Here is a 14,456-nt window from a genome sequence, read left to right as displayed (position 1 = left end):
CTTACGCTCACCTAGTTGCAAAATTGATTAATATTAGTTTCTGAACTTTGTTTAGTGTAATTTCGGGCGGTAATGAATCTAAAAAATTTCATAAGTTATCTATCACAATCATCCAGCTAAACACTCTTTGTTTCTTGTTTTTGTTTCACGCGATTTTTGCAAAACAAACATCCTCTGAAATATTCATGATTTCATTCAGGAGTTATTTCTTCATCTGAACAATAATATTTCCTTCGTTTTAAATAAATAAAATGTTTCGTTCTCTTATGTGATAATTTTTTTTATCTATTTTAAAACAGACGAAAAAGTATCACATTTTAAAGTCATTTTCTAAGTTAACTAGTTCTTCAAAAAATAAAGTCCACTACTAATACTGTTATTGTAAAGAAGAATCACAAGCAAACACGTATCTTTGAAGGTGCGTATACAATATGCAATCAATATGACCTTTCATACTAATTAATCAAAAAGTAAGTATATCTGCACCCACAATTCTACGCATTTGACCTTGTCCGGTAGCCGCAAAATGAAGACCATAGCATTATTTTAAGTATAGTGAATAAATTAAACACAGAAGATTAATTAAGAATCAACAGACCAATACATACAATTAGATAAGATGACAACTGACATAAGATCAAATGAATTCTCATTAATATTATAAAGATTATCGTACAATCTATGAATCATGACGAATGAATCCATTCTGGTAAAACAGAATCATATCCAGAATGACAAATATAACTCTGTATATATACAATTTTGTTTCGATGTAATATGTCATCTACACCGGAAAATTACGCGAATGAAGATTGATGGTCTTTGTTGCGCAGAGGGTGGTTAAACTAGTCGCTGCTTGGCGTGTAGAATGGCGCCCAAAGTAGCAAATAAAGCGGAGAAATCGCTCCGAAATGTTAATCTGCATTAGCTGCGAAAGATTATAGTAGAGTAGGAGAGACAACAGAAACATTATATCTGAAATATTGATCCATTATTCCGAAAAACAATACAGCTATACATTCTTCAGGTTCTACAAGAAAACACTTCAACTAGAGATTGCACTGTTCACTTATGTCTTGAAATACAGTTCCCACATTCATTTGTATGTTTACTGCACGAACCACTCCACAATATAACAAATCCAATGACCGCTAATATAATAATTTCGTTAAAGAAAGGGAAATAAAAACACATTGATGAAGCAATAAGATCTTACTTACCATTAATCTCTGAACTTCACTTTGCAGGATGAGTGCAGACCCAAAACTTAAAAGCTATTCAAATGCAAAAGAACAAAATCAGACCTATGTTGTTTATAACAAGGCAATAACATCAAGTCCTACATGTTGGATTTCTGTATCCTATATATATGAACCTAGCAACTAGCAAGTTTGAGTAATAATGTTAAGTATGTGATATGCCCTTACTTTTAGGTGAGATATGCCTTAGTCAAGACAATAAGAGATCATTCCCAGCAAGATGGGAACGAAGACAGATTGGAACCTCGTGCTCTTCAGGACCTATACGGGGCTTGGGCACCAAAATTTCTAGAACTGGTCCGGTGTTATCAAAATAAGCTTCTAACTTGGCATCATCTGGAATTCGAGATGGAAGAGGTATCTCCCGTTTGAAGTCACCAGGGGGGCAGTGTTCGGGAGAAGGGTCCGTAAGCTTAAATTTTCTGTCATTTCTCTGGAGATAGGGCAAGCCGGCTGTGCTGGTAGATGCGATTTTAACTACACCATGAGATATTGTATTCCACCAAGAAACTTTGACCTTTTGAAGATCTGTGAATGGCAAGGTAATGACAATCATATACCCATCATCATCTTCATAGATAGATTTTGCACAAGTAACAGGACCGTAAACATTCCTCATAACCCCAGTGAATTCCGGGGCCCATAGGGGTCCTGTTCCGATTGGATGCATCTCTACTGCATCTTGCGTTCCGTCTGAAGAATGCGTATTGGCTGGAAGACAAGAATCCTCATCATTTCCATGAGCAGGGACATCCTTCCTCTTCTTATTGGCAGCAGCTGAGAGATCAAATCCATCGTTCACATGATTAGATGGTTGTGTGGACAAGTTCAAACCAGAGCCATTTAGCAATTTCTTCGAATGGCCATTAGCATGACTCTTCACGGCAGGAAGTGGCCTCTCCAGTTCAAATTCTGTGCTTGGAAGGTTCCTCCATGAAGAAAACTCGCTAGCTTCTTCTGGAAGTGAAAAGCTCAGGTCCCTTCCAGTAAGTTCCATCCACCTCCTCTGCTCATCCTCATCAAGAGCACTAAGATTTGGTTGTCGAACTACCTCAATTCCATGGAGGCATTGAGGGTTAGATAGTCCTCGATAATGTTTCCTTTGCATCTTATGAGACCGAACAAAACCCTTTTCAACACTAAAAGGGAACGGCCTTTCCCCTTGTCGAGAATGCCCGTTCATGTAACTCCTCAATTGCATCTTACCCAATGCATTCTCCGGCCTTTCCTTAAAAACCCACATATACATATTCTCCATATCATGTTGAACCAAGAAAGAATCCAGCTGAAGATCAGACTTCTCAAACCCCGAAACCCCATTACCATCTCTCACAATCTTTCCCTTCGTCTTCTCGTTCAACGAAGGCTTAAAGTAGAAGCTAAAAAACAGCCAAGCACCCCACACACTATCAAGCCTCTTAGCACACTTACGGTGCCCATTCCCAATCTTAGGGACACTAACATGAGTTTCTGACTCATAAACTTGAGTCCCTAACCCAACCTCTAACATATCACAAGCTTCCTGAGTCCAAGACTGCGGAGGCGGAGGGCTACGCTCCGCCGACAACGGAAGGTTAATATCAGGTGGACCAGGACGAGATAGTATAATATGCCTACTGATCTCTCTTTCTTTTTCCTCATGAGATTTCGAACTCGAATCCATTGACAACAATGTTGATGGGTGATGATTCTCCATTGATAAACTTGCTAACAAATCTTCTCCCATTTACTTTCACACCCTTAAAAAATTCAATTCTTCAAGGGTCCTTTTTTCTTATAAATTACTGCAACTAATGACAAATTTCCCCAATCATATCAAATTTCTCAGAACACACACATATTTCACCTCAAATTCTAGGGTTTTCTCTAACCACACTATCTATACATCAATCTCATAATCAATTTCACATAAATAACTCTAACCCACAAACAAATAATCACTTCAGCAGCTAAAAAAATCAAACAAATTGAAAAAACAACAACAAATCCTCTACAATATTAACAAGAATTTCAAATTAATCGGTCAAAACCCTAACCCTCAAAGATTTCTAATTGTTCTAAAATTGACTAACATAACACCCAAAAAAAAAAGTGACCGACCAAAAATAAATAAATTTATAAACAAAATTAGCTCTAAAAATTGAGGAGAGAGAAAAAATAATAAGTACCTTATGAGAAAATAAAATAAAAAAGAGTTGAATTTTTGAGTCAGCGAAAAATTTGAGATGAGATCTTCAAACAATAAAATTCACAGAGCTCCAAAATTGAGGAGAGAGAAAGAGATGAGAGAGAAGGGGAGGGAGAAACCGGGAGAGGCAACAACAGAAGTTCTCGTAGTAAAAAGAAAAAGACGGATTTGTCCCTCTTCAAACAAAATGAATGGCGTTAGTTTACACTGTTAAATGAGATGTTGATAGATTTTAACGTTTAACGTTTATCGTTTGGAGTTCCGTTAAAGGATGACGGAGAGTTGACGGAGGTTAGGGTGAGGGGGTAATTAGTGGATTTGGTTAGCTCTAAACTTAGTTGATGGGCTAGGGTCACTTTTTATTTTTAATAGGGAAGTGGTTGGTGGGTCATACTTTGAGGATGATGTGGATTTCTTTTGATTGAAAAGTCCAGCCCAAAGTGTAACTCATTTTGGGCCTCTTTCATAAGAACAGATATATGGCTTCTCACCCAAAAATACTTGCAACATACTTTCTTTTGGATAAATTCTTATCCAAAGAAAACATTACAGATAAAAAAGGAATAAGGCTTGAGAAGAGGCATAAGAAATTTCCATTGTGATTCTTAAGAACTTCACCAATGGCCGACTTGGAGCAAGTGATTTTCATCGATGCATCGACATTCCACTTGACAACGGAAATAGGCGGGGGAGACCACGGACTTGGGACCTTTGTTTGAGGCGCAAAATCTATACTAATATATTAAAAGGCGTTCATAAAAAAGTTTGTGCGCGTGTAGTTACAAGGAATCGATCACGTGACCTTTGAAATGAAAAGTGGAAGTTTAACCATTAATCCAACATAACACCGTTGTTTAGTATTTCAAAATAAAATATCATAACGTCTTATTAATATATCTCATTAAAAGATTTGCACAAGTAGTTAGAGAGCTAACAGTTTTATGTTAACAACAAGACTATTATAGACATAAACTCTTACTTCAATTCCATGTAGAAAGTTAAGTAATTGCTTTCATCCCCAAACTTTAAAGGGTTTATTTTCCAAAAATCATGCAATTACTTATCATGTCAATACAATCAATTTTTCCTAACTTGACAAAAAAAGTTACGAAAAGTAATAACCCGGAGCATCGCCCGGGACACTCACTAGTTTAAACACAAAACATGTGGATTCCAGTCAAGACATTTTGGATACTCGATGACTTCATTAGGGCCATAGGGAAAGGAATCCCCTCACCCCTTGATCCACCCTTCCTTTATTATATAATAGGCTATGTTTCACCCTTCCTCCTCTTCCTTGCTGTTACGCTATTTTCCATATGTGTTGCATGTATTAAGAAATAGAGGAAGTAAGTATTTACTTTTGATGTACTTCAATATGAGAAAAATCATATGTCTTATATCACACGGGATTTTTAATCAATTGAATAGTTTCATTTTGGGTTCCTATGTGTTTTCGGATAATCCTTTAACATTTCGTCCAACAAGTGGAGCTACTCTAATTCGATGAATTTTTCTATAAGATTTTTTTTCTTGAATAACATTCCAAAAAAGTTTCAGATTGTTTAGTATTCCACCAATAAGTAACCAAAGATTCCAAACTTTTTTGAAATGGTAGATGATAACAGCATGTATGAAACTTGAAATAAGAATATGACCCTCCATAGCATTGGGTGACCATACATGAAGTAAAAATTAGGCGGGTTTAGCAACTGCACTAGGAAATAACAATAAAGCACATAAAATACAAAATAAGGAATTGACCTCATTATCATTACTTAAAATTATTGGATATTTCAAACAAATCATGAAACTCAAAACTACTTGTTATGGGACTTGAACCCAATTCTTTTCGCTTGTCCGATTATCTTTTTATCTTTACTTTTCTCAACTTTAACTAGTTATTTTTATATAAAAAAACACTATAGTCCTATTTATCTCTAAAATACATTGGAATAGTTTTTTTTTTTTTTTGATAACATGTTGACCATATTTTTTTTTTAAAAGTTTGTAAGATGAAAGACCCTACTGAACCAACACCTCGCACAAATATAACCAGCCAAGTTTGTAGGTCAGACTCCTTGGAGGGAGGGGGATGGTAAGGCCAACCTTACTCCAAAGAGCCCTTAGTGGGATTTGGTTCCATGACCTTTGAGATCATGAGACCAAACCTTTACCAGTAGGCCAAGCCTTGGTTGGAATGTTGACCATAAGAAGTTAGAAATAAAAACATTAAGCTTACTATACATTTATAAACACGATTGATACGTAATTTTATAATTTTTTTTTTATTATTAGGAAAGATAATTGGCCCGAAGTTCAACTAGGGATGGCAACGGGCCGGATCTGGACCGGTTCTTGGTGGTACCAAATCCGGATCCGTTTTCTGAGCCTAGATCCAGATCCGAACTGGATCCTACGGATCACAAAAGGCAATACCCAGATCCGGATCCACTAGATCCACGGTTCTACGGATCTGGATCTGACTGTTTCCCCAAAAAGTTGTACAAGCAATTACCAATATTTTATCGCTAAATGATATAATTATTATAACATTCACCAAACTACAATATAGCAATATCCCAACATTTAAAATATTCAATCTTGTATGAGAATGAGATAAACAATAGCCTTAAGTTACTAATTAAAAATCAAAATATTCAAACTATTAAAAACGGAACTACGGGTCGGATCTGGATCCTCTCCGTAAGATCTAGATCCAATTTCGTTTTTTTGCGTGGGATCCGGATCCGACCCAGATTCGCAGGGTCCAAAATGCTAAGATCCAGATCCTTTAAAACGGATCTGGGACGGGTCCAAGATCCATTGCCATATCTAAGTTCAACCCTTGTTAGGCTACTAGCTTGTAGGGCACACCACCTCAGAGGTTGGGTACAAGGCTAAACAACTCAAAATTAAGTGCCCTAACATATTGTTGAAATGAGGATTTGAACCATGGGTAATTTCCTGTAATTCGGGGTGGTACTCCACTTATTTACCACCTCTCCCTCACGTAATTTTATTATATTATCATAAATTAATATCATTTTGTAGTTTTTTTTTAATTTTATTGCAATTTACTTAACTACTTCCTCCGCTTCCTAAAGATCTTTCTTGTTACTCTTCCTACATATACCAAGGAGGATCCACTTGTGTGGGGTGTGGGGTGGGTGAAATAGGAGAGAGAAAGGGGTTCAGATAAATAAACAAATAAAAAAGGGTTAAAGTAGGAGAGAAAAATGGAGTAAAATTGAATTAATAATGTAATGGTGGACCATATGATAGAGACATGAGTAGAGAAGGGAATGGGTAATGGACCCTACCCGGATCCGTGGATCCAGATCCATTTTTGATGGATCTGGATCCTCAAATTTTGGACCCTATGGATCCGGATAGGATCCGGATCTTCCTTGAAATAAAACGGATTTGGACCGGGTCCTAAATTATTACCCAGATCCAGATCCGTTTACCCATTTTTATAATATTATTATAATTTAATAATATGTTTTTGATAATATTATAATATTAGTTATTACATTGAAAACGAATTTTCTCTTGAATTTCATATTATTATTCTAATTATAGTGTGCCTTTTGTGCCAATTTACAGGATAATTAAATTCAAAAATTGGGTTGATAACTAATCTACAGTTTGATAATTGAATAGTGGTAAGTAGTTGCAATAGTTATTTTTCAAAATTTAAATGTATTTTTTGGTTGATATTAGATGACTTTATTATTTAAAATCTTTAAATATTGTGAAAATTAGGTTAGTTTGAAGACAATAGGCAAAGATCCGTTTTGGACCCGGATCCATAGGATCCATACGGATCTGGATATGGATCCTCATTCTTATTACCCAGTGGATCCGGGTAGGATATGGATCCTTGCCTAAAAAACGGATCTGGATCTGGATCCTAGAGGACCCTGTCCAGATCCTACCCATTGTCATCTCTAGACATGAGAGGTAAAAAGGGGAAAACAAATTTCAAAAAAGGAATAAAGTAAAAGAGGGAAAATCTTTTGAAAACGCACTTAAACAGAAAGAGGGAAGATCTTTAGGAAACGAAGGAAGTATATATTTAATAATTCATGAACCGATATGAAGCTCTCAAATGACAATCTTGTAGGCAAATTTTGAAGAAAAATTCTAACAACAATACTAATCTATAATCTATACAATATACACCCTTGGGATTTGTAGTCAATTAGTCCTCTTGCAGATTAGGTATCTAACAAACATTTCTCCCTCTCAGGCTCTTACTGACATTTATGGACAAGAGTACAAGACAACAATACAGCAAAGAGCAGCTTCCTTATCATTTCTCAACTGGGAAAGTCACACAAAAAATTTCAGAGAACCAAAAATTTAGGGGGTTATGGAAAAAAGAAAAGAAAAAGATAGCAGGATATACATAACACAATTTCCAATTAGGTTAAAGCCTGGATAAGAGTAGTGGGTTACTTTAGCTTATATAGGTCAAGTCTGATTACACAGTACTGACAATAATATACAAATAGGATTTGCTTGCTTTCATTTGTCAGTTTCAAAACAAGCTGATTTTACTCATATACACTCAAATCTCTATCGTCCAAAACAAAATAAATTTAGTGGGTATGTAGTCTTTTACAATCTCAGCTATTGGTTGGTACATTAAAGAGAGCTAACCCTAGTGAATTGGGAACATGCAAAAAAATTAAATTATTAAGTATGTTTTCAAAGTTATTTTTTTTGTTTGAGTTTTGACCATTCATATTCATTCTTTTTTATGGGCATGCTCAAAAATTAAAAGTCCACTTGATTAGCTTAAAAAAGGAGGATGGCTGAAGTAGTAGTAATGCAAGTAAACTTAAGTGGGAAAAAACCATGCAAAAGTTAGTAAGCTGCATGCAGGCTAAGCTGCTGCATTCGTCCAAAGGAAAAGGTTTTTGTGAGCTAGTGAGGTACCTAGCTAGATAGCTAGCTCCATTTTCCAATGTGCAGATTGGAAAAATCTATAAAGGGTTTTATCTTCTATAGAATCATATGTTGTGTAATGAGTGTAGATAAGTTGGATATTAAAAATGAGGAGGAGGTTATTGATGTCTTGTATATAGTTTTTTTTTGGTTAATATCTTTTTATTTTAGGTGGTGGAATTATTGCTGAAATATAGAGAATTTCTCTTTATGTCTTATATGAATAAAGATATCGATATAATTTTGCAAAAAATTAAACTCATAAAAGTATAATTTTTTAAATATCGATCTTTGTGTTTTTAATTATTCGTGTCATTTTGGTTCCATCATAACTTGGAGAATAATGATTAATATCAAATTCTTCATCATGATCTTGGAATCTGTCAAAAAATGGAGAATTGAAATGGGTCCAAGTAGCAAATTAAGAGATGGTGTAGTAAGAGATATCCTAGTGGCTACTATGGTGTTGATGACATTGAAAATGTTTTAAGGGTTTTATGAGTTTCTTAGGTGTTTTTTTTTTTTTTTTGTGTTGGGTGTTGTTGCTTGTGCATAGAATTGGTAAGAGTGTGTTGCTTATCTTGTTCTATTGTTTTTTTTTTGATAATTTAGTTTTTTATTACTTCATAACCAAGGAATAGAAGACCTCAACTCAACCCAGGTATTCCTCCTCAGAAGGAGAAAACTTTTATAGTGAATAATCACACCCGGAGGAGAGGAGGTTTTCCATCCTTAAAAGGCTTCAAAAACAAACACATTACAGTATAATATTCCAAATCCAAATACATGAAAGGAGGTCAAGTCTTGATAAAGACTCTTCCCACAAACAACTACTGCTGCATACAAATTCCTACATCTGTGATTCCAATTTTACCATACTCTACTGATTTGAGATTTGAGATTTGAGATTCCACAACATTCTGAAATCCATGAGTTCCTTTTGGCTTGATGGGCCCAGCCTGGCAAGATTCCACACCACGACTTCACACTTCTTCATTCCTGATTTCCTCCCTTCGAATTCTTCCTGCAGCATGCTAAGAATAAATGTTCAAAGCACTCACATCCACGCAATGAACTCGGATTTTCTATGAAGACCTTGCTTCGCCATTGAGTCCGCTACTACATTTGCACTTCGACTTCTATGAACAATCATTAATTCAAGCCCTCCTTTGCGAGCGTTCCTGATAAAACTCAATTGAAAGTTTAAATTCCACGGACCTCCACAGTCACTATTACACCATAGGACCGCGTTCTTTGAGTCGGATTCAATAATCAATTTCACCCCTTTTAGATCCTTGTTAGATGAGGTTATCTTCACTGCTCTAAATATTGCCAGAATTTCTGCACTGTTAATTTCCATAAAAGGTATGGGAGATGAGAACAAACACATGAAATTGCCCGAATGATTTCTTAATACTCCCCGATTGCAGAGCGAGATTTGAAGGTATGAACTGACGCATCAACATTCCATTTTATTGTGTGAGAAGCAGGGGGGCACCATATCACGTCATTTTTGCCGATGTGATTTGCTTTACTTATCTCCAAATTACTGGACCATTGCAAGCAAGCCGGATTTCGCATAATATCCATAGGGTTGTACGGGAAATTTTCTTTCCAACCCGATATCCACCAACCCAATCTTAGAAGAACCATCTCTTTCATGATCTTGATTGATGAGGACTGATTTGTGAAAATGCGTTGATTTCTTTCCTTCCATAAAGTCCATAATATTATGAAAAAAACCGCAGACCATACCTTTTTGAAGAAAGGTGATTTTTTTGGCCAACACCATTGTGAGAAAGCATCCTTCAGACTGAAAGGGAAAACCCATGAAATCTGCCATAATTCAATCCACCATAACCATATCTGAGATGCGACGCTGCAGTGAAGCAAAAGGTGCTCGGGTGATTCGGCTTCTATCACGCATAAAGGACATATATTGCAGTTGCTCTGTATAATTCCGAGGGCTGCTAGCTTGCTTCGAGTTGTAGTCGCATATTGAATTGTTTGGTTGTACAAGTTGTTAGTCTTTGACTCTTTGTCATGATGTTAGGGGTGTAATTTTGGTGTTTTGATGTTGCTCGTAACTAAATTGAGTTTTTATGTAATGAAATAAATTATTATATAAAAAAAAGTAACCACCCTATAAGGTAATAAGATGTGGGAAATAATTTAGATTGAATTAGCTAGTATTCACCATTCTCCCTTTATCTTAGTTTGTAGATAATTTAATCTTATACCATATCGATCATATAAAAAAGATTTTCATATATACCATAATACTAGCGTATGGTGATCTTATACCATATCCTAGTGGCTAGTATGATGTTCATGACATTGAAAATGTTTTAAGGGCTTTTTATGAGTTTCTTAGATGGGGTCCAAGTAGCAAATCAAGAGATGTTGCTTGATCTCCTATATACCATATCATATAAATTTCAATCAAAAGACGAGTTTAAGTCTAATCAAATATAATGAGTTTTTATCAAACAAATATAAATAAAATAATGATAAATTATAGTGAACTAAATATTAATCAGACTTGATCTATCATCATACCTATGAAGTGTCTTTTCGGGTGATAATGCCTTACTAGAAAGGAAAATGATATACATAGCCCTTACGGCTCGTTTGGTAGTTGGTCATAAATGGTGGTAATGGGAATGAATTTGTGTGTAAATTTGTGAAAAATATCATTGTCCATTCCCATGGTAATGCTAATTTATCCTAAAGTGTCCATTTTCCTTCTTGAATTTTCATTCCCATCCAATACCACCTTGTAGGGTGGTAATGAGTGGTAATGAAAATTAGTTCCCCTTGGCGACAAAAACACAAGTTTAGGGGTGAGATTGCTTTCCCACGGAGAAAAAATGTCACCCCATGGAGATTTTAAGGGTCTTTCCCTAATAAAATTACACTTAAAATTCATACCCATTACCACAATTTATTAACGACTACCAAACGGGCCGTTAGGGCTATGTATAAGAAGTTTAAAATAGAAATAAAAATTTGAATCAAGCATTTATTACCTCAAATGATGTGAAATTTTGTCATAAATTCATAAATTATTTCCATTTTAACCTCTAAAGAATAGTAGGACCGGATTTTCCTCGACATTCAAAACTAAATTTAAACTAAAAAATGCACGTTACTTTTTTTTTTAGGTAAACATGACGTTTCATTCATTACCTAATAATATTAAACATATTACAATTCGCAAGTTACCTTTACAAGCATGACAATAACTAATCAAATAAACCACAGCTTAAATAAGAACAACATAATTAAAAAGCAAAGAAGTCAAACATAAAATCATTAAGCAAAATTATATTATCACATGCTTTTGTAGCAAGTCCAAAAATAACCCCTCTAAAACCAATTAATATGATCCTCTCTAATGAAGTATACCAATACCATGCACAATCCCAATAAAATTAAGTTAGCTAATTAACAAAGTTGTTAATTAATTCAATCATCAACGACTCTCACTAGAAAAGAAATCAAAAAAGTGTTGTTGTTGTTGGTGTTGATGATCTCCATTATTATCATTAATATTTGTATCAGAAGAAGAACTTGTAGCACAAGAATTTGCAGCTGAATTATTTGTACTATTTCCACCAAATTTATGCTCCAAAATTCCAGTTGGATGCACAGGGAAAAGATTCAGTGTTTTCATCCCCATGCAATTGATCTTTTGATAATCATGGTGTAATTGATGATCACCTAATGATGATGATGATGATGATGATTTTGAGTTCATCATAGCAGCACAGTAACCACTTAGTGTTGAACCTAGTGGGACCCCAACACCATGAGAACCACGTGTCATATTCTGATTTGTTCCTTGCTTGCCAATGTTAGGTTTTGATGATGATGATGATGATCTCTTGATCTTCATGTTTTGATCATGATCAACTGCAGGTGCACTGTAATGATGCTGTGGTGGATTATAAAATCCAAGGTTGGCTTGTGGTAAATGATAATATGGGCTGCATATAACTGCCAATAACAAGTGCACCATGCCCAAGATTAGATAATATTATGATTAATGATATATGCTTAAAGTTTAGAAATTCAAAATACATCTTAGGTTACCAATGATATGTAGTACTCATAATTCAATGTCTTCTGATCACTAACTTAAAAGTACACATATTACGTATCTAAAAAAAAATGGGACTTTCTTGTTATAAATTATTAGGTGTTCCTCGATATATCGAGAATTAGGTGTTCCCGAGAATATAAAAGAATGACTGCTTAAATGTACGCATGACATTTTATTGATATTATCTAATTTTTTTCAAAAGCAAAAATACTAACATCATCATTGATTTCTTTAAGAAACTTATGTAATCTTTTGATTATGGTGGGTACAAAAAACCAAAGAAAAATTCTACGCTTTTATTACTTGAAAGATTAGATACATGTACGTCACTCAATCAAACAAGAAAGAATAGAAAGAAAGCAGTCAAAGTCATAAGAATGTCAACTTCGAAAAACTCATGTTTATGCTTTCATTTCAAAAAAATATCAACTTCAAACTGAAAACCATTTTCATTTCATTATATACAATTAACAATTCTTGCATCTTTTTATCCATTAAAAACCAAATTGTATACTTCTCTGTTAGACCATAAAATTTGTAGTAGTATGAACATAATTTATAGAGAATTTTCTGTAGCCTATATCTAAAGTTAAATATAATACTAAGAAATATTATTTCTAAATAAAAATAGAGTTAGAAAATACCCCTAAATTTATCGTAACAATATACTTCCTCCGTTTCATATTACTCGTTACATTTCTCAATTCATGGACTTCTAAGCAATTTTTAAAGAATAAGAAAGAGGTAGAGAGTAAAAAGAAAAAGACTCATGCAAAAAAAAAGTGTAGCAACTAGCAAGTAATGTAAAACTTCCGACAATGAAAAGTGTAGCGAGTATTATGTAAAACTTAAGTTTGAGATGTTTTCACAATATCTAACAATGAAAACACCCAATAAGATAAAGAAAGCAAACTTAAATTAGTAAAATGCTTACCATTTGGATTAGGAAGATAATGATGGTGGTAAGTTGGATGAGTAGAAGGAAAAATGGGTCTAGAATTAAGATTAAGACCATTAATACCATTATTAGGAAGATAATGATGCTGAGGTGGATGACCAATAAAACGATTAACACTATGATTAGCAGAAGAAAAAGCAGCAACTAATCTTTCATGTCTTTGTTTCTGACGTTGTCTTGCTTTATGATTTTGAAACCAATAAAAAACATTTTTGCCTTCAATATAACCATACACTCTAAGACGAGAAGTAATCTGCTGTATTTGTTCTGCACTTGGTGTTCGTACACCTTCAGTATACATCTTCTCTAATATCTCTATTTGCTCTTTTGTTGGATTCCATCTTGACCCTCCTACTCCTGATTTTTCTTCTTGATCATGATAATCATCATGATCATGACCATGATCATCATCATCATGGGTATGGTTTACATCATCATCATCATCATGATGTTGATGATGTTGATGTTCTTCTTCCATTGTTTTTTTAAGAAGTAGTTTCTCTCTCTAAAAAATGGTTGTTTTTTTTTGTTTGAGTTTTTGTGGTGTTCATGCAGTTTTATAGTAGCAGTGATATACTCTACTCAGCTGAGGTGGCAGTTAAAAAAAGGAAAAAAAAAAGGAAAAAAAAGCTTTTTAAAACTTTGCATTAAATAGTTTAATTCATGTATTTCAATTTCCTAAGGGAAAAAAATTGTGTTTTGGCGTCTTAATTATTTATAATACAGCTAAATTCCATGGAGTTGATTAGCAACAGAGAATTTGAAGAGTTTTTGCCCACTTTACTAATCTTGTGGACTTGGAAATAGGAAAGATCTAGATTTTGTTAATTTTGTATTGGAATTATAAGCTATCATAAGGTAGTCTTAAATTTATTGTCCCAGGGAAAAAAAAAGTTAGCTGCTTTTCAAAAGGTTATACACTGAATTGAATTAAATGGTGTTCAAGATTATAATTGTGGAGTTTTTATTTTTATTCTTGCTTTAATTTTT

General features: G+C 34.4%; 2 protein-coding genes across 5 annotated transcripts; both read right to left on the bottom strand.

The window, feature by feature from the left end:
- Positions 1 to 632: 632 nt before the first annotated feature.
- Positions 633 to 3,610, bottom strand: LOC104900137 (hypothetical protein). 4 transcript variants are annotated; one of them, XR_791047.4, is made up of 3 exons: positions 1,428 to 3,610; positions 1,221 to 1,274; positions 633 to 1,111 (listed from the first exon to the last, which is right to left on the bottom strand). XR_791047.4 is itself a non-coding variant. In XM_010687492.4 (2 exons), the coding sequence occupies exon 1, from the start codon at positions 2,983 to 2,985 to the stop codon at positions 1,450 to 1,452; it is 1,536 nt and encodes a 511-aa protein (XP_010685794.2). In that variant the 5' UTR covers positions 2,986 to 3,610; the 3' UTR covers positions 633 to 1,274; positions 1,428 to 1,449. The 4 variants fall into 4 exon arrangements, 1 of the variants encoding a protein (XP_010685794.2); XR_791048.4 differs by having other exon boundaries at positions 633 to 928; XR_791049.4 differs by having other exon boundaries at positions 633 to 919.
- An 8,102-nt stretch (positions 3,611 to 11,712) lies between these two features.
- On the bottom strand, positions 11,713 to 13,968 carry LOC104900453 (WUSCHEL-related homeobox 2). The gene is made up of 2 exons (XM_010687869.4): positions 13,443 to 13,968; positions 11,713 to 12,402 (listed from the first exon to the last, which is right to left on the bottom strand). The coding sequence occupies exons 1-2, from the start codon at positions 13,942 to 13,944 to the stop codon at positions 11,879 to 11,881; spliced, it is 1,026 nt and encodes a 341-aa protein (XP_010686171.4). The 5' UTR covers positions 13,945 to 13,968; the 3' UTR covers positions 11,713 to 11,878.
- Positions 13,969 to 14,456: the final 488 nt, after the last annotated feature.

Source organism: Beta vulgaris, chromosome 7 (assembly GCF_026745355.1).
Source record: "Beta vulgaris subsp. vulgaris cultivar EL10 chromosome 7, EL10.2, whole genome shotgun sequence".
Lineage (NCBI taxonomy): Eukaryota > Viridiplantae > Streptophyta > Magnoliopsida > Caryophyllales > Amaranthaceae > Beta > Beta vulgaris.
This window is presented reverse-complemented; position numbering and strand designations above follow the sequence as displayed.

Bases quoted from the DNA above. Each gene is read 5' to 3' on its own strand.
- LOC104900137 (XM_010687492.4), bottom strand. From the start codon at position 2,985: ATGGGAGAAGATTTGTTAGCAAGTTTATCAATGGAGAATCATCACCCA.
- LOC104900453 (XM_010687869.4), bottom strand. From the start codon at position 13,944: ATGGAAGAAGAACATCAACATCATCAACATCATGATGATGATGATGAT. The intron at 12,403-13,442 runs GTAAGCATTTTA...TGTTATTGGCAG, and splicing joins TTATCTTCCTAATCCAAATG to TTATATGCAGCCCATATTAT.